General features: G+C 36.8%; 1 protein-coding gene and 1 long non-coding RNA gene across 3 annotated transcripts; both read left to right on the forward strand.

Annotated features, from left to right (window-relative positions):
* Positions 1-4,341: 4,341 nt before the first annotated feature.
* Positions 4,342-6,958, forward strand: LOC137038055 (serine/threonine-protein kinase pim-3-like). Its single transcript, XM_067412493.1, has 4 exons — positions 4,342-4,466; positions 4,720-5,101; positions 5,196-5,375; positions 6,502-6,958. The coding sequence occupies exons 2-4, from the start codon at positions 4,765-4,767 to the stop codon at positions 6,549-6,551; spliced, it is 567 nt and encodes a 188-aa protein (XP_067268594.1). The 5' UTR covers positions 4,342-4,466; positions 4,720-4,764; the 3' UTR covers positions 6,552-6,958.
* Positions 6,959-8,367: 1,409 nt separating this feature from the next.
* On the forward strand, positions 8,368-19,021 carry LOC137038056 (uncharacterized). 2 transcript variants are annotated; one of them, XR_010897362.1, is made up of 3 exons: positions 8,368-8,883; positions 13,211-13,320; positions 13,659-14,021. It is a non-coding gene; the product is annotated as an uncharacterized lncRNA (long non-coding RNA). The 2 variants fall into 2 exon arrangements; XR_010897361.1 differs by lacking the exon at positions 13,659-14,021 and adding an exon at positions 18,632-19,021 and having other exon boundaries at positions 8,372-8,883.
* The last annotated feature ends 1,366 nt before the right edge of the window (positions 19,022-20,387 follow it).

Consider the following 20,387-nt stretch of genomic DNA (forward strand, 5'->3'; position numbering starts at 1 on the left):
CATTTGTCAGAACATTCAAATATAATGTTCCATAAGGCAAAATTATAAAATAGAATGTTCCTTTAACAAAATTTGTTTTTTGAAACTGGACGTTTTGAGCATTCAGGGAACATTTAGAAATAACGCTTTCCTAATTTAATGGTAATGTTAGCAAAATTTTCTCAATAGAACAAAATAATTTTTTGAGCAAGTTCATAACCAGCCAGTGTTCAAAATGATCTTCTTACCGTAGTCCGATTCACAGCAGTGAGCTTGTAATAATGTTTTATAATTTGAGTGGTACTGGTGGGTTTCCGCTGGAAATTCGAGCATGTCGTTGCGTCATTACGTCACATCTGTATAAAGAAGGAGTCCGGCTAGTAGTAGTATCGCGTGTGAGGATGCTGCAGGTGGCGGATCATTTATAGCCTTTACTAACAGCGGCTGGAATAATTAAACTTGTCATTTTGATGGCAGATTGTAATCCAGAAAGGTCCAAACGACAATCATCAGTGACAACTGGAGATTCACCCGTAGTCTAAAGTAAAAGATTCGTCTGTACAGAAATTAAAACCTGCAGGAAACGCTAATACACGCTAAATACACGGAGTCACGCAATACTGATGTTTTTAGCATGAACAATTTGAGAACAAAGTTTTGCGGGGGAAATTTATTTATTTTGTCATAAATTTAATGGAATTGTTTTTAGATACTTCACCTTTAAATTCACGTTTTTATAATTTGTGGAATTGTTAATTTGCAAAGCTTTAATTATTCATCATAGCCCCTAAGCTAACTGAGTAGCGACAATCAATTCATTCAGTTTATCGACACCCCTTCAGTCCAAAAATATAGGCGTTTAATTCAGATGTATTTCTTTGATTTGATTTTAAAGAATCCATCGGAAAAGTGAAGGTAAAGTTTTGAAGTTTTATTTTATTCATATAGCCTAAAGATAATTTTATTTGGATAATTTTGTTTTATTACCATAAAATATTCCTAATACTTCTACCTCCGTAATATTTCAGTCCGGATCGGCACATGACAGATTAGTTAAACTGTTAATAATTTAAATAATCTGTTAAACATTTTTTAAGAAAGATAGTACTTATGATTAAATTAGCAATTTTAATATTAGCGATCTTAAATTGTTCTCAGTGTTACTAGTCATAATGGCCTTTTTACCAGTGAGAATTCAGTTGTAGACATTTAGCACCTCTGTCTCTGTCTGAGTTTTCTGTTTCTGTGTCCACAGGTCAGGCTGACAGGATGCTGCAGAGCGGCAGCCAACAGAGCTCAGATGATGATGAACATCCATTCTCCTCATCTTCATCTTCATCTAAATGCTCCTGCATTGGTAAGAATAGGCTTTTAATAAAAAAGTTATGGCTCCGTTTCTATTTTCTGCTTTCAATGGCTGTTTTGATGTCTGAAATTTTCCCGACTCAGGCCATTTCGGATCCAGAAGAACTGCTTCCACAGATTCTTCGCCGGGCATCATGTCATCCTTGTCCCTGAGCAGCAGAGGCTCATTCAACGTCATTTGGAGGTGGAGTGGCGATGGATTGGACAGCCGAAGCGAACAGGGCAGGTCTGACAGCTTTGATTGGTCGTGCCCTCCGCTGCCAGGTCAAGTTCCTGTCGAGCCAACGGGGACTTCTAATGGCCGGAATGTTCAGGGTGCCATGGAGGCTTCTCCCCTGAACAAGACCTCAACAGGTGAGACTGAAATAAGGCTGGCCAGTGTAAAGTGTACAGACAGAGATTTTGATAATTCATGCATAACTGCTTCAAGTTTTTATCATGGTAATGTCCGTTCACATTTACTGTTGCTCAGCACAATTTCGCTGAAATTTTCTTTTTTTTTTAGAAATATTTTTATTGGACATTCGTCAGAACATTCAGATAAAAAATTCAAAAGTAACGTTCCCATAATGCAAAAGTATAAAATAGAATGTTCCTTTAACCAAGAGAAAAGCATTTTTAAAACATTGAAAAATACTGGACGTTTTGAACATTCAGGGAACATTTAGAAATAACGCTTTCCTAATTTAATGGTAATATTACCGTAGTCCGATTCACAGCGGTAAGCTTGTAATAATGTTTTATAATTTGAGTGGTACTGGTGGGTTTCCGCTGGAAATTCGAGCATGTCGTTGCGTCATTACGTCACATCTGTATAAAGAAGGAGTCCGGCTAGTAGTAGTATCGCGTGTGAGGATGCTGCAGGTGACGGATCATTTATAGCCTTTACTCACAGCAGCTGGAATAATTCAACTTGTCATTTTGATGGCGGATTGTAATCCAGAAAGGTTTAATTCAGATGTATTTCTTTGATTTGATTTTAAAGAATCCATCGGAAAAGTGAAGGCAAAGTTTTGAAGTTTTATTTCATTCATATAGCCTAAAGATAATTTTATTTGGATAATTTTGTTTTATTACCATGCAATATTCCTAACACTTCTACCTCCGTAATATTTCAGTCCGGATCGGCACATGACAGATTAGTTAAACTGTTAATAATTTAAATAATCTGTTAAACGTTTTTTTAAGAAAGATAGTATTTAAGATTAAATTAGCAATTTTAATATTAGCAATCTTAAATTGTTCTCAGTGTTACTAGTCATAATGGCCTTTTTACCAGTGAGAATTCAGTTGTAGACATTTAGCACCTCTGTCTCTGTCTGAGTTTTCTGTTTCTGTGTCCACAGGTCAGGCTGACAGGACGCTGCAGAGCGGCAGCCAACAGAGCTCAGATGATGATGAACATCCATTCTCCTCATCTTCATCTTCATCTAAATGCTCCTGCATTGGTAAGAATAGGCTTTTAATAAAGAAGTTATGGCTCTGTTTCTATTTTCTGCTTTCAATGGCTGATTTGATGTCTGAAATTTTCCCGACTCAGGCCATTTCGGATCCAGAAGAACTGCTTCCACAGATTCTTCGCTGGGCATCATGTCATCCTTGTCCCTGAGCAGCAGAGGCTCATTCAACGTCATTTGGAGGTGGAGTGGCGATGGATTGGACAGCCGAAGCGAACAGGGCAGGTCTGACAGCTTTGATTGGTCGTGCCCTCCGCTGCCAAGTCCAGTTCCTGTCGAGCCAACGGGGACTTCTAATGCCCGAAATGTTCAGGGTGCCATGGAGGCTTCTCCCCTGAACAAGACCTCAACAGGTGAGACTAAAATAAGGCTGGCCAGTGTAAAGTGTACAGACAGAGATTTTGATAATTCATGCATAACTGCTTCAAGTTTTTATCATGGTAATGTCTGTTCACATTTACTGTTGCTCAGCACAACTTCGCTGAATTAAAAAAAATTTTTTTTTAGAAATATTTTAATTGGACATTCGTCTAACATTTTCAGAAAATTCAGAGAACATTCAAAATCGAATTCTCAGTAAGCCATGAACTCAGTGGTACTTGTGCTGTCTGACACACACCCGAAACATGCGCACAGAAAGCCGCTTCTCAGACGGCAAACAATCCAGAGTAGAATTCTATTTCAAGACTTTTTGCTTTTGAATTGTCAAATACACAGAACATTGTCAAACTGGCTGTCATATTACAGAGTCGGTTAATGCATAAATAACACACAGCTGTGCATTTAAAAATTAACGTTTATTTAAATATATTGTATTTAATATAACATAAATATATTATATTTGCCATTACCAGAACTGATTTGGTCAAATGAATCCAAAAAGATCAGATAAAGCAAGAAAAATAACTATATTGTGACCACTAATATTTGCAAAATAAGATTTTGGGACATTTATGCAGGCATTATCTAGAAGTCAGGAGGATAGCTTGGAAGTATTTCCATTACTTTGGATTTATAACATTACAGATGAGAATTTAAAAGTAAAATGTAAGTCATGTCATTATATCGTTGCTTAATTTGACGTCATTCAAATGAAAATCTTAATTTCAGAAAATCCTCCAGGATGTGGGAAATGGAAAAGAATTCGTTCTTTCTTCAAGAGGGTATGGAAGGCTCTGAAGAGTCCTGTCTGCTGCTGTCTCAGTAGTGCTGTGGATGTTGTGGAGCCTTTTTCCCCTGATCCTGAGCCATCATCATCTGCGTCAGATCACTCCGCCGTCAAGCCAAATGATGGTAAATCGCTGATCATTATTTCTCCAACATCGTTTTAAACAGTATTGTCATCTTGTTTTTCACTGAAAATAATGCTCATGGCTTTTGAGGAAATATTTTAAAAAAAAATTTTTAGGTCATACATTTCATATTTTTCTGTTTGTTTTTCAGAGTCTTTTGAGTCTCTCTATAATGTGGGAGAGATGCTTGGATCCGGAGGATTTGGCAGCGTGTACAAGGGAACACGCAAATCTGATGGCAAAAAGGTAAATCTGACTGAATTGTTCATTTTGCTCTTGAATGCATCAAAACATTTAAAACTAACTTTCTTTTTTGTTGCAGGTTGCCATCAAGCAGTTAAGCAAGATTGAAAACAATCGTTATCTTTATATTGTAAGTTGGCCAAAACCTGAATATGTATTTAGTCGTTTCAGTGCAGATTACTGTAGTTAATAAACCCGTAGAAAGCATTAAGTGTAAATGTGATTGACAAATAAGCCTAGAGGCACCAAATAACTTTGAGCTGAAAGGGCTCTTTTGAACGGATCTTAAAATATACTTTTAAAAAAAGGACTTTCAAAGATACTTTGATATGTTTTCTTCAGATTTTTACTCAGCTAACCTTCTGATTACTCTTTTTCTCTAGCCTGGGCATCCCAAACCTCTGGTTACAGAAGTGGCGCTGCTGCTGATGATGAGGCGAAAACCCATAAGCCCGCTCATCATACAGCTATACGAGTGGTTTGAACATCCTGGAAAATTCACTCTTGTTATGGAGTTCCCCGAGCCTTGCATGAGCTTGCGGGACTACATTGTTCGTAAACCCGTCCTGTATGAACCCACAGCACGGTTCATCATGAGACAGGCTCTGCTGGCAGTACAGGTCTGCATCGAGCATGGTGTTTTTCATAATGACATTCATGCGCAGAATTTCCTCATAAATGAAAGGACATTGGAGCTCAAGCTGATCGACTTTGGCTGCGGTCAGCTATTTAGTAATGATGGCTACGAGAGCAAAACATACATTGGTGAGCATTTTGAGAGTGTGAAAACCTGAATGTAGTGACTTATTATTTAATGCTTAAAAAAAAGCTCATCAATGTGCAAATTTCTTCTTTACAGGACTGCCGTATTACTATCCACCTGAAGTCTTAACAGAACCTCGTTTCCACGCCATACCAGCAAATGTCTGGGCTCTAGGAGTGCTGTTGTACACTATGGTGCACGTATCTCATCCTTTTGCCAATTCGAAAGATATCAGACGAGCCAAAATTCCATTTATGTACTACAACTTATCCAAAAGTGAGTGAATCATATTGACAACATTGATAACACACACACACACACACACACACACACACACACACACACACAAAGCAAAGGCTCTGAACAGAAACAGTTAAAGATGAAGTATGTAAGATTTTTTATATATAGCTCAACGTATAGCGAGAGTTTGGGGCGTGGCTAATGTAGCAGGCGGAGCCATGGGAAAAGAAATTTAGCTAAAGAAGTGAAAGCCAAAATTCACTGCATTTATACATTAAACAGGTCACGAACATGTCAAAGTGAACAAAGCATTGTGATACAAAGCACGCTTCAATAATAATAAAAATAATAGATTTTATTTATAATGCACTTTTCATTCCGAAGAATCTCAAAGTGCAACAAAGGAAAAAAAAATAACAAAAAAACGAATAACAAGTAAAAATATAAAATAATACAAACAATCAACCAACACAGAAAACTGAACAGAAAACAGAGCTGATGATATATCATAGTCATGCTCCCGTTCAGAAAGATACATTTTAATAAAGACAAATGCAACACAGCTAAAAGTATTCCTAATATGTTGAACCTTAAACGAGAGCTGTGTTTGTGATGTTGGGGAAGATGTAATGATTTGACGAAAATATGATTTATTTTGTAATTTATTTTGTAGTGTCACAGAAACTACATACTTCACTTTTAAAGTAAAGCTAAAGAACATTTTACAGTATAATAATCATGTTTTAGATGCTGTTTTCAGAGATGCATGACTAACTCCTTATTAAAATTTGTACAGAATACAGGGATCTGATTAGCCAGTGCCTAGCCCGGGATCCAACTAAACGGCCGACGTTAGAGCAGATGTCACAACATAAATGGATGAGATGACCTACTGTAGATTGGAGAAGTTCAGGAGATTCACTCGATCAGTGATTTCAGCAGGTGTGAGGAAGTGTAACAGACAGAGTAGGATTATTATAAGTTGTCTTATTTCACAGTTCCGTTCTTGTTATAGTCAAGTCACCTTCATTTATAAAGTGCTTTATACAATACAGATCATTTCAAAGCGGCTTTACTGTAATAAACAGGAAAATATACAGTGTAATAAACTCTAAAAATCATTCATGAGTTGATTTGTTCATATAATCTTTGTATTGAATAGGAAACAACATACTTGCTGTCCTTGGTGGAGGGCTTGAGCTCGAGACTTGAGCCGAAGCCTGATGTCCAACCCCAACCTGACTGGGAACTCAGAGCCTGTCCACGTCTGAGCAAGAACACGAGAGACTGCAAGACTGGAGAGAAGTCATCCGTCATCACAGCCACATTTGCTTTGATTTTAAACGTCAAGACAAGTCATCTTTATTTATATAGCGCCTTATATACGACCGATCTTTACTCACAGCAGCTGGAATATTTGAACTTGTCATTTTACCTTGTCGTTTGACTGGATTGTTTGCTTTATTTCTTGTATAGCTCCATATACCTTTATAATGGCTATTTGATCTTACATAAACTGACATTTAAGACTCAGTTGTTGCTTTTTTATGTCATATTTAATTTATTGCATTGATATATGCACACTTATTGTCTGAACCACATATTAATATTTCAAATATTTTTTAATAAAAAAAAGTAAACAAAAAGCGGCAGCGTTGTTTTTTATATTTTGTTTTGTTATAAATATACATGCAGTGAAGATAATAAAGGTACGCTTTACCTGAACCACATTTGTGTGGCTATTAATATGTTTAAGATTGTTTTAAATGAAAATGAAATGAAAATTAAAAGAGGCAGAGTGGTGTTTTATCACTGTAGTTTAAATTACACCCAGGGACATCTTTTGGGATTTCCGGCTGGATTTGCCCTACCCAAATTGAAAAGCTTCCCATACACACATACAGTGGTCTAGGTTCAAAATGTTGGTGTTATTTTACAGGAAACCCTTTAAAGTTACATAAAACACTGCTAAAAGTCATAAACATGGAAGTATATGTTGTCTAAGCCCCCCCCCCCCCCCCCCCCCCCCCAAAAGTAGGCGCTTTTTGATTTTTTCCCCCATAAATTCATTTTTGAAAGTGTGTAACTCAGGCCCTGTGTGCTCTAGGAACCTGCAGACAGTTTGGGCAATTTCCACTAAATTCCAGAAAATAGAGGAAAAAAGAAGTTTGTCTGTGTCATGTTGTATGCAAGATTTATTCAAATAGATCTGAAGGGATGACCCCCCTTTTCCGCCCTCCCCCGACCCTATAGTGATATAAATGCAATATCCCAGTGTCATTAAATTAATTATATATGCTGGAAGCAGCCCAAACTGTCTGCAGGGTCCTAGAGCACACAGGGCTTGAGTTACACACTTTCAAAAATGTATTTATATAAAAAATTCTAAAAGCACATAATTGGGGGGGGGGGGGGGGGGGGGGGTTATAACAGCTTTCAACATATACTTACATGTTTATGACTTTTAGCAGTGTTTTATGTAACTTTAAAGGGTTTCCTGTAAAATGACACCAACATTTTGAACCTTGACCACTGTATGTGTGTATGGGAGGCTTTTCAATTTGGGTAGGGCAAATCCAGCCGGAAATGGTACCAGAGTAATTTAGTGTACATTACTTTGTGTAAAACAAATGTCAAAGTGATGCATATCTCCAGAAAGTAGAGACTCTAAGCTTTCAAATCATCTTGACATCATAGCTCTTCCACAGACATTTAAAATGGAAAGTATATATGTCATTCCCGTCCCTCCCTGTACATAGTCCACGGAGTTTAAGAGGTTAAATTACACATACGGGACCCGCAGAGTGATTCTATTGGCTGAAAGAAATTTTAATAGGTAATCTGTTCAGAGCCTGATTACAATTCTTAAAAAATCGCGTTTTGATTTTTGCTGTTTAAATTGAGTTAAAATAGTCTTTAATGATAAGATATATAAGCATATCTCGTATATAATCTATTTACTTTGTGCACCTGTTCTGTTGCTGGGTTTTTTTTTTTTTTTATTCTTTATTATTTACATTATAGGTACATTACTATGTCATGATTTTGTACTGCTAACGTAGTTTATCAGTCAAAATAATTAGCAATCAATTACATATTTCAAATACATGTTTTGCGTGTGTATGTGTGTAGAATGGCAATGAATTCATAGTTTATTTTTAAACAATTGCTTGTCCAGAACCATGTATAACAACTTTTGATCAGCGATTTAAAACCTCTACCAGCGGACACAATTTCATAGGCAGACAGGATTAGTCATGACACCGGATTAGAGCGAGCTGAGTGACGCGATGAAGAACGCGCTCCAGCACGCAACAGTTTCAGAACCACGTCGTCCACATAACCGGAAGTGAGCAGCGCTACCCATACACGGGATTTTCTTTCGTTAAATATAAGCTTTTTACGGCAGTTTTCACATGGATATTAATCGGAACGATGTCTACAATATTTAACAACAATACTTTTTAATAAAGTCCCCATACTTTTCTTTTCATATCCTTGAAACATGCATTTAAGCCAATAAGACAATTTCTGTCCTGATGTGGTGAGTGAATTCACGTTTTATCATGAAAGCTAAACATACTTTTTTTGCATTTGTCAGAATATATTATTTGTCGTAATATTAAACAATTATTAATTAATAAAACGTATTAATTTCGTTTTCATGGATGACAAGACTAATCCTATCAAGTCTTTCTGCAGAAATGCCATGATATGGGCATAAGAGTCACAAGTTCAGCCATCATTTAAATATGTTTTAAACCTATTATTTTCCCTATATGTTTCCGTGCAGAAAAACATGTTTCCCTTGTTCAAGGCCTTATAATAAATGAACATTTTAAATGTCACATTCTTTGTGTCTAAGTATTATGTGTAACAACATGAACGTGAAAGAAATAATATGACTGAATATACAGTCAAATGGGAAACACTTAACAACATGTTACACATTCATTAATATATTTTTAAAATAATAAAAAATTGTATAGTCGAAGTAATAGTAAACTACAGTTTTTGTGTCCATTAACATTAAATCTCCTCATACTATGTCTCGTCATACTATGTCCTGGTATTATTTTTAACATGAATGTGAAGGAAATACATACATAGGCTACACTACCGGTCAAAAGTTTCAGACCAGTAGCATTTTTAAATGTTTTTAAAGAAGGCTCTTCTGCTCACCTAGGCTGCATTTATTTGATCCAAACAACTTGTTTTTCAAACTCCCTCTGCACACGATAGGATAGCGTTAAAACCAACCAGAGCAACGAAGGTGAAACAGAGCTTGTTGATAGATTAAACATTCACCATATCCAGTCGGCCAAACTCCGAACACATCTTCCCTTTTTAAGAATGACTTCAGTGCTGTTCTTTATTCTTTTCTCAGAGAAAAGTTTAAATCCAAGTCTTCCAGAGTCGCGGTCAAAGATGATTCGAAAGACCGCCGTTCGGCAGTTTCTGTGTTTACTAGAAGCACGCAAGCACAACTCGGCCGTCGTCACTATGTTAAGCCCCGCCCACCGACTCTATACACAATGTGATTGGCCCGACCAGAGTTTGGCGTTTACAGCTCAGAAGTGTATTGAGAGTTGCTAGACGACACTCGCGGGCAGATTAGATTTGCTGCCACTAGCTAGGGTGCGTCTAGATTTCTTGGCTAGCCAAAATTGGTACTGTAATGACTTTCAATGGACTGTAGAGCGGTGTATCCCCTCTCCCCCTCCCCCTGACTCGAGGTTGTCAGATAAGCTGCAGGATCCAGCAGGAACGTTTGTAGCTGCAGATGTGGTAACTAGAGCAGATCTGGCAACCCAGATGCCGAAACACCACTGACTTCGTGATTGGTAGATAGGTGGAGGGCGGAGCTTCAGGCCAAAACACAACATGTCGACATCAACATCAGTTGAGGGCTGCAACAACAACTTTTAAATGACAATATCCTGGCCGGACTACTGTTGTCAGTGATATAAGTATTTGAATTTAATGTCTAGTGACATATCAGAGCCATTTTATGATTAATTGAAATACATTTATTACTAGGGCCGGGACTTTAACGCGTTAATTAAGATTAATTAACTACGGGACTTTAACGCGTTAATTAATTACGCAAAAAAATAAAATAAAATTAATCGCACTTATTTTTGCCCCGCGGAACGTTTTTCAATGAATGAGTTTTGACGGACCGATTATACTGGAACACCAACTAGCGCTCATGAGTCACGACAACAACCATGACAACAACAAACCATAGTGAACATGAACGAAGAAGCTGATGAGACCGCTTTGCTTGGCCCCGTGGATGGGAAATTTAGTTTTAAAAAACGAAATGATGGAAGCGCCGACAAGAGCATGGTTGTGTGCAAGCTATACAACAGGGGTATCCAAAGTCGGTCCTGGAGGGCCACTGACGTCCTGCAGAGTTTAGCTCCAGCTTGCCTCAATACACTGCTAAAGTTTCTAGTATGCCTAATAAGACCTTAATAATAATAATAATATATTTATTTTGTATAGCGCCTTTAAAAGCAGGTTTCTCAAAGCACTTTACAGACAGCATAAAAATAAAAAATAAAAACATAACAGCAAATGAATAAACACGATTTAAGTACAAGCAAATAAGCACATAAAATCAAGTTCATGTAAAAGCAATCCTAAAATAAAATGTTTTAAGAAGAGATTTAATGAGCTGGTACAGGTGTGTTTAATTGGGGTTAGAGCTAAACTCGGCAGAACAGTGGCCCTCCAGGAGCAGGATTGGACACCCCTGCTATACAACAAGGAATTAGCGTATCACCGCAGCACATCGAGCCTCAAATATCACAAATATGCTACACTTAATGGCAAACATTGCACTGGTCTGCTGGACTGAAATAAATAAACAATATTTTGTTGATTAAGCTTATGTATTCAGTCATTATTCAATGGTATACTAAAAATCCATGTGAAAAATTGGGCTACTTCTCATTGTTCCAGGTCAAATATTTATATGCAATTAAAATGCGATTAATTTCGATTAATTAATTACAAAGCCTCTAATTAATTCGATTAATTTTTTTAATCGAGTCCCGGCCCTATTTATTACATACAGTTCCTTTAAAATTTTGACAGCTCCAGGGCTTTTGTGAAACCCTTAATTTGTAGGGTTTTTTATCCCCGCCCACGGACCGACAAATTGACAGAGGTTTTTTTAAGAAAATTATTGTAAGAATAGAGTGATGCAGGTATGACGTCACTTTGCAGGGAACTAGCATTACACTTGTAAAACTCTATACAATCCAAATAGGATTATCCTATAGGCTTTTGGTCTGATACTTACAGGGTTTTTTTCCATCAAGCTAATTATTACAGATCAACACAATTTTTATAAATTTTGAAGCCTAAATACAGTTTAAAAAAGAAGAAGTAAAAAGCTAAAAGTAGGCTATAAACGGACTACACCACGGTCGCTCAACTTCATCATCACTAAGCTTCTGACATCTCTTGCAGGTTTTATTCAAAAACATTTTCCCAGAATGTTTGAGCTAGAATAGTTTATTAGAGCACAATTATGAGCATAATGAGGCTGTAAACTGATCTTACCTTTTGGGCGTGATGACGTTTAATCTCCTCGACAGCCTCTGTAGTCCCATTTAGCCACCTGTTAGCAGCCGCCAGACACGGAACAGCTTAAAAAAATCACGAGCGGGGTAATACTGATGTATTTTATGTTGTAGAGTAAAAATTGAAAGTGTCTTTCACAGCTTGTTCACCACAGACCTTATTTCAGCCATTTAAACACAATCCCGTTCAAAAAACCTATTGAATTTGGGACGAGGGGACCAGAAGTGCTAAAATGCTAACTCGCTTCTATTTTGGCCTACGAGGTGATGTCATACCTGCAGCACTCTATAGGTTTATCCCTGAAAAATGTTATCATACTTTTCATATATGTGCACTTTTCAAATACTTTTCATACAGCATTATGATCAAATGGAATACTATGGCAACAGCTTTCTTGCCTGTACGTAGGGATGGGTATCGTTAAGGTTTTAACAGTATTACTACCCTTACCAATACTGCTCATCGATCCGGTACTTTAGCGGTATTCTTATCGGTTATATTTGTTATACTTTTTTATAATAAACAGAAAAATTAAGAACATAGTTAACCATTAAGAACAGTTAATCTGAAAATGTAAAATATCTAGGCTATAGCAAAATAAACAACAATGTTTGAACTATACTAATATAAAACATCAATTTTTTTGTGTTTCATATGTATACAATAAGAAGAAGAACAAAGTACAAACAAATGGTAAAATACATACAATAAATAGACAATAAAACAAACAAATGAAATACAGTGCTTAAATCTCAGGAAGGTCTAACATTACTGTTCAGGTAATGGCCTACAAAATACATCTAATAAAGTTATCAAATATAAAATACACTGTACAGATTAATAGATTCATAAATATATATATTATAAATATAAAAACTCCTCAATTTGTAACAAATTTTAACCGTGTATGTCACTGAGTTTCTTTGTATGAGCTGTGTTCATGTGTTGTGATTTCTCCTCGAGAGGCTACTAAAAGTTTGCTCAAAAAAGTATTTCCTTCTCAAGCAAGGCAGAATTTGACTTAGTAGGAGCAGATCGGGAGTGGCTTTGGACGGCAACATGCCCAGTGCATTATGGGTGTTGAAGTTTTCTGACTTGTTTGCCTAAAAGCCTTTCTACTGCATAGGCAGCCAACTTTTATTTAAATCCCATTTTGCCAGCAGTGAATTACCCCTTTGAATACGCTTCACTTGGTTTGATCAAATGGGTTGTGGATGTCATTTCATGTTGAGCTTGATTTAATTGGGCCTTTTTTATCGTTTTTTTTTTTTCAGGGAAAGGTGGAGCTGACTTTGGAGATTGTGAATGAGAAGGAAGCGGATGAGAGACCTGCTGGAAAAGGCAGAGATGAGCCCAATATGAATCCAAAACTCCATCCTCCCAAGTAATCGAACTCTCACTTAAATAAGTTTATTGTTCTGTGTGTTAACAGAAGATGATTACAAGATTTGTTTCTCTTTTAAACCTCTCAGGCGACCTGAAACCTCGTTCTTTTGGTTCACAAGTCCATGCAAGACGTGCAAATTCATAGTGTGGCGCAAATTTAAGTGGCTGTTCATCGGCCTGGTTGTGCTAGTCTTAAGGCATCTTTACACAGAAACCGATTCTGCAGGAGCATAAAATCACAACAATTTGCATTTACACAGACCGTTTAATCCTTCTCTGAAGCGGCATAAATGCATTTACGGCATTGAAGGAATTTTCCGTATTTGTGTTTTACAGGTCTTTTTCCATATTTTTAGTTGCGTTGCATTGTGGGAGCAAGAACCTCAGTCAGCGGGGCAAACAAATTTCTTTACACACACTAATCGCCATTACATGCATGGATCATCATCACTTTCAGTCAGATTTCGGAGTAGGATAAACCTTCCGCTTCTGAGGTAAACATTAAGAATTGTATTTTGTTTCTTTTGTCACATAACCTGTTTTAGAGCGTTAATTTGGTATTGTATTTTAGGTGCTATCTGACTCGTCTGTCAGACCCGTCGCGTTAACCGTCTTGTATGTTCTCAAATTTAGCTGATATTTGTGAAGATGCTCTATGTATTTGTTACTGTCCCTTTTTTATTTATTGAATTATCAACTTATATTTGTTGTTGGTGTCGTTTAAACTTTATGTAGTATTGTTCCAAGCTAGGCATAACATTAACTTTTGTAACAACGTTAAGCAGCTGTGGAAAATGAACTAACGTTAACGTTACAATACGTTGTGGGTATTGGACAGTTAAGGCATCTTTACACAGCAAACGCGGCACAGAAACCGATTCTGCACCGGCATAAAATCACAAAAATTTGCATTTACACAGACCGTTTAATCCTTCTCTGAAGCGGCATAAATGCATTTACACAGGAATTAAAATCGCGGGTAACAATGCATTGAACATTATTTAAAACTACAGTTTTAACAAAGTTTTAGAAATTAATTTAAAACAAATAATGAAATAATGTCTAAAAATAGGCCTAAAATAAAAATACAGAGTTTTAAATTATTTTGTTCTGCTTGCTATATAGCGCTTTTGATGTTTGTCATAATTCTGTAGGCCTAGCCTACTGTAATTCTGCAATTCTTCTATTGTAGGCTACGGTATTCTATAGTTATTTTATATTTCTTAATAAAATTGTGCTTGATTGACAATGCTATAAATAAAGTATTTTTAACATTATTACGGGTAGATTACCGCAGGATTAAAAGTGAACTTTAAAAGAAAGTCACTTTAGAGCAGTCACAACAAACGTTCAGGGGTGTCGCATCCGTGGGGGATACACCCACACACTTTCCGGTGACAGGTTTCAACACCTGCTCTTTTTCTGCAGTTTTTCCGCAGTTTTCCACAAACGCCATACTGCAGTCGCTCCTCCGTTTCTCTGGCCGCTCTTTGTCTGCGCTCGCTGCGGCTGCTTCCCCTCCCTTTACATAATAGATATATAGATTATAGCTTAATGCTCTTTAAATATGTTGTTGCATTGTGAAAAGTCTCGGTGCATAGGACGGACCTGTCCGTGGTCGTTCTCCGTGGTTCTGACCAAAGAAGAGCGCGGACTCTCCATTATAGCATCAGGCTGCACAGCCTATCTCTCTGAGCCCATAGACTGTAAAAGTGGTCAGGAATGTAATATTTCCCCAAAACAAAGTTTAGTTCTCAGCTCCTATAACATGAGCCCGAATATTGGACAATTCTGTTTAATTGTGAACAGAAAAACGTTACACACGTCAATCCATACCGACGATTTTGGTTCGCTTCTTATTTATTAAATAGGCCTATATAGCCTACAGACAGTTAGGCTATTTAATTAAAAAATAATGTTATAGGCTAATATTTAAACATAGCCTAACTATGACATTGTTGGCTACGTTTTCTTTAAGCCTTTGTCCAACGAAATTAAGCGCCGGCGCATTTTGTTCCTTTAGGACAGCGGGAACAACTCGCTCTGTAATTTTTTGCCATAGGCTACAGATAGCCTAGGTGCAATACATAACCTAATTATAGACTATAAACTTTCTACTTTTATGTCACAATAACAACAAAGGCCGTGGATTCTGGGAACATATTGTTTATGCACTTCAAAAGTTACAAACGCTGTCTTAATTCATTTTTTTATTTTTTTTATTAAACTTTTATTAAAATTGTTATTAAAAACGATAAACTGCAAAAAGTTTGCTTCAAATTTTATGTGCGCTGATTTGTGGAGAAAAAGAAAAAAGATTATGACGGAAGAAATTGTTGAAGAGACAGAGGGAGCCAGGATTGTGTTCTGCACACTGACTACGTTTACATGGACAACAATACTCCGATATTAATCTGATTAAGACAATACTCTGATTAAGAGGCTACCATGTAGACAGCGATTTCTAATTACCTTAATCTGATTAAAGTCATAATCTAACTACACATAAATCGGATTAAGACATGTGGAGTATGCCTATTTTAGTCGCATTATCGGAGACATGTACACACCTTAATCTAACTATTAATGTCATGTCGGAGATTTCACCGCATTTTGTGACAGGGCACATAACGTTACGCACAATGGGGGAGTGCAGAGGGGAGGCTTTGGGGGTTGGAGCCTCTGCCCTTTTTGAAAATTAATCAAAAGTGCCCCTTTCAACAATCATCGATAATATTGTGGGCAATAAAACAGAATTGGAATTATAATTAATATAACAACGTGTGCAAAACAGTAACAAATGGCGGAAAAGTCGCGTTTATCTTTTATGTATCTGTCTGAAATGTCGTTGCCATAACGCGTTGCTATGGGCGGTGTGTGTTTTACTTGACTGTTCATTGTGAACACTGCGTCCTCTCTCTCTATTTTTATTTTTGTTGTAATTATTATGCTCATTGTAAAAGTAAAATACAATAAGTTTGTGTCTGTAATCGCAAACCAGGTGGGTCATTCAATGAACGCCTGTGGCTCGACGGCAGGAAAAACAATCCAAAGAGTCATGATTTTTAAACCTTTTTCATCATTAATCAAAGCTATTATTATAAATGTTGGCTGTCAATAAGGAGGAAAGAGGGGCAGTGTCTCTTCAAAAAAACCCAGAAAGAGGCAATACATAATATTACAAAAATAAATAAACGTAAATGTAGATATAAAACATTATAAAAACGCATGTTTTGTTATACTTCTTAATGTAAAGTAACACTGTCCAACAGCGACACCCGCAGGTGAACTTACAGCGGGTTTCCTGAGTCCATAAAATTAACACACCTGCCAAAGTCACGCTATGATTGGATGTTGGAGAACATAGCGTGGCATTGGGGACGTAATGACGTGCCATAATCGATCTATGTTCTATCACATGTAAAACGGGAACATGAACGGAGTACTCTAAAAGCAACTCATGTAAACACCTTAATCAGAATATTGTCTTATTTAGAATAAGGTCAATAATTAGATTACTGCTGTCCATGTAAACGTAGTCACTGTGTGATTGTCACTCGCGTGCTAGAGCACCGATTTGCCTGTGATCTCGGGCATTTGTCGGCGATTTCGCAAAACCTGTCGGCGACTCAAAATCGGGGCAAAAATCGGGCAGTGTGAACTAGGCGTAAGTGCTACTCAAGAGTCGCTGTCCATTTGCGAAGTGCTGTAATGTAACCTTATGGAATCGTTTCCTCTGAACGGTTCACCTAATAATTGTCATCTGATGTGGATTAGCAATCAAAACACGTCTATAAAGCAACTACCTACAGGCTGAGGCGCTGACAAAATGGCTGAAACAAAAATGATACCTTTCAAAAAGACGAAATCAATATCCTACTAGAGGAGGTGGAGCGGGAAAAGATATTATTTTCAACAGATTTAAAGGGCATCGTACAAACAAAGAGAAACAAAACATCTGGGAGGACATTGCTACCAAATTAAAAGTTAAAAGTTAAATTATTAGTTCAAAGATCGGGTAAAGAGGTCTGCAAGAAATGGCAGGAGTTTGCAAGCCTGACAAAAAGGAAGAGGGCACTGCAGCATTATCACAATGCACTTGAGTAAAGTTAAAGGTGTAATCTGCCGGTTGTGCTGTAGGTGACCTCATAACTCTCTCTTCTTAGAGCTTTACAATTACTCCAGAGCACTCGTAGATCTACGATCATTTTCAAGCAGTGTTGCCAACTTGGCGACTTTGTCGCTATATTTAGCGGCTTTTCAGACCCCTCTAGCGACTTATTTTCAAAAAAGCGACTAGCGACAAATCTAGCGTTTTTTTTGGACAAACTTCAGCTACTTTAGTTTACAAATGTCGCCAGTACTGTCCTGCGAGCGCGAGGTCTTTTTTCCCCTCTGCCGTCCTATGCTGCCGTCACACACACCTCTCTCTGCGTCTGCCCTTCAGTGAATGGCTGAGGGGAGCTGCACGCGCACACAGACACAGTACACATGAGCACACAAGGTTGCCATCGATTTCTCACTTAATGTTATCTGCTTCTTTTGTTTTATATTTAAATAAATTAGTTATGATGAGTTCCATCTCTTGTGCTTATCACTTATATTACTCTCTCACAGAGCTTTAGTTCATCCAGTTTCTCAATTCAGATTTTACACATCTTTTTTTTTGTAATTCACGATATCATATATTGTATGACAAAAAGGTATAGGAAATGAAAACATTTATTGGACAGTCGGCTGTATTATATTATTGTAAAATATAGTAGGCTAAATGAAAAAACGTTAGGCAGGCTGAACGCAAGGACGGCGTGATGACGTCACTAATGTGCTAATTAACGCATGACGTCATCTAGCGACATTTAGCGATTTTTTTGGGCAGGCTTTAGCTACTTTCCTTGGAAAATAGTTGGCAACACTGTTTTCAAGTGCTACTTAAGTTACGATGCTTTTGGGAAACGCAGCCCTGGCTGACTGGCGGTTGTCACGACAATGATGTAGTTTAAGGCGGCACAAGTTCGCGTTCATTTACTCTGAATCAAAACCGTTTCTACATCGCCTTTGGACCGAGGTGGGTCAGACCCGGCATATTTTAAGTCTGCTTTGCGTCTTTACACAGAATTTTGAGCAGACACAGACCCGCTTTAGAGCCGCCTTAACTCGGCTGTGTAAAGGCACCTTTAGTGCTATTATTCATTGGGATCTTGTTGTATTCATTACCAGTAAAGACACACTTCATCAATCCTTTCACAAAGGTGATGTTTAGACTTAAGATGTACAATGCTAATTATTTTGTATTTATTTATTTTCAGAACTTCATCTCCATGAAAATCGTCAAACCCTTCAATTAGAGTGCAGGAGGAGTTCAGCTTTTTGTCATTTTATTCATGTAATGTATTTGGCATTTCACACAGTGAACAGAAATGGTTCATTTTCTTTATGACAATCAGACCATTAATACAGTGTTGGTTTTGTTGTGGTTGTTTAGGTTTTTACCATTAATCACTCTTTGCACCATTATTAAATTCCATCATGAATTTTCAGTTTTTGGTTCAGGTTTCACTGATGTTTGGAAACATTTGTACACAAACCATGAAGTGTTTTCTATTGTGAAAGTCTTTTATTGTATTATATTCTCAGATCATTTTAAAGTTTATTGGTTAAATGTTTAAAATTGTTAAATAAAGACATGGTAATATGTGTTTTAAGTGTGTCAATTTGTCTTAAATTAGATTTCATTATTTTGTCATTTTATCAATAAAAACAATAAAAATGTTCCATTTACATTATCTAATGGCACACAAATGCAAGTATTCTGGGATTGTGATATGATCAGAGTTTACTGGATGGAGATTCAGAAGATTATTGGTAAATCTTTTGCCCTTTCTCTGAGTATCTTTTGAACTGTAAAGCTGCGTTTTCTCTGCGTTATGATTTTCACCTAAAGTCTAATGCTTTCTTGCATAAATGTTCTCCTAGAACTTAGGAATGTATGTTGAATGCCTTTAATCTCTTGATTTCTGTTCATTCTGGTCCTGTCGCTCATTATACCTTCAGATTGTTCACCATTGTATGAGTTACAGTGAGATACCTGTCCCACTGTCGTGTTATTGTAAAAATATTGCAAAACAGAAACAAAAAATGGCACTTAAACATGGTATATTTTAGCAGTGAAAAAAAAAAATTCAAATACATTTTATATTATTTATGTCCTTGTTCAAGCTCTTTTTATGAACATCTGCATGATTGAAAATGTAATGTTGAGTTTCAGTTCAATAAAACAGTGAATACCGGTAGTAAGTGACTTATATTTTAGATAGATATTAGGCATTATATTTTACCTCATGTACTGCACATGATGATTTTACATGTTTAAAGTATAAAGTATACTTTAAAAAGTATAAAACTTGCATTTCAATGAGGAAAAATGAACTGAATGCACCAAGAAAAGCTTTTGACAGAGCACAGTAGCCGAGAACAATCCTTCTCAAGCCGGTCCAGGACCCAGTTGTTCAAAAGTTTGGTCTAGATTTGGAAAACCCGTGTTTTGCTATCCAGAATCAGGTAATCTTTCTTATTTTTGTGCTGGAGCACTGCTAATCCGGATTTGCAGTGCTCCAAATGGGGTTACTTTCATAATGTAGGATGCTAGCTATAAAGAACCACAGGTATAGAAGAGTCTAAATCTATTGACTCTCTTCATTTTAAATTTATATGGAAAAAAGAATTGGAACACATCAGCAGGAAATCTTCAACACAGTCATAGTCTTCTCTACAGGAGGTTTAAATGTTTAATGTTTGTTTTTTTAAATAAATTGGTTGAAAAAGTTTAATGGGGAATTCCGTTTGTTTCTGGATTATTAGTTTGATTTTTAAGAACCTTTTATTTTTTGCTTTGATGTGATTTTTAAAATTTCAAACTTTAAAGCTATGAGTCATGGAAGCTGGTGTATTAAACAACTTTTTTGTCATATCAAATTAGCAATCTTAAATTGTTCCCAGTGTTAGTCGTAATTGTATTTTTACTAGTGATAATTCAATTGTAGAGCTCTCTGAATCCGTTCTTAC

This window comes from Pseudorasbora parva, chromosome 13 (genome assembly GCF_024679245.1).
Source record: "Pseudorasbora parva isolate DD20220531a chromosome 13, ASM2467924v1, whole genome shotgun sequence".
NCBI classification, from domain to species: Eukaryota; Metazoa; Chordata; class Actinopteri; order Cypriniformes; family Gobionidae; genus Pseudorasbora; species Pseudorasbora parva.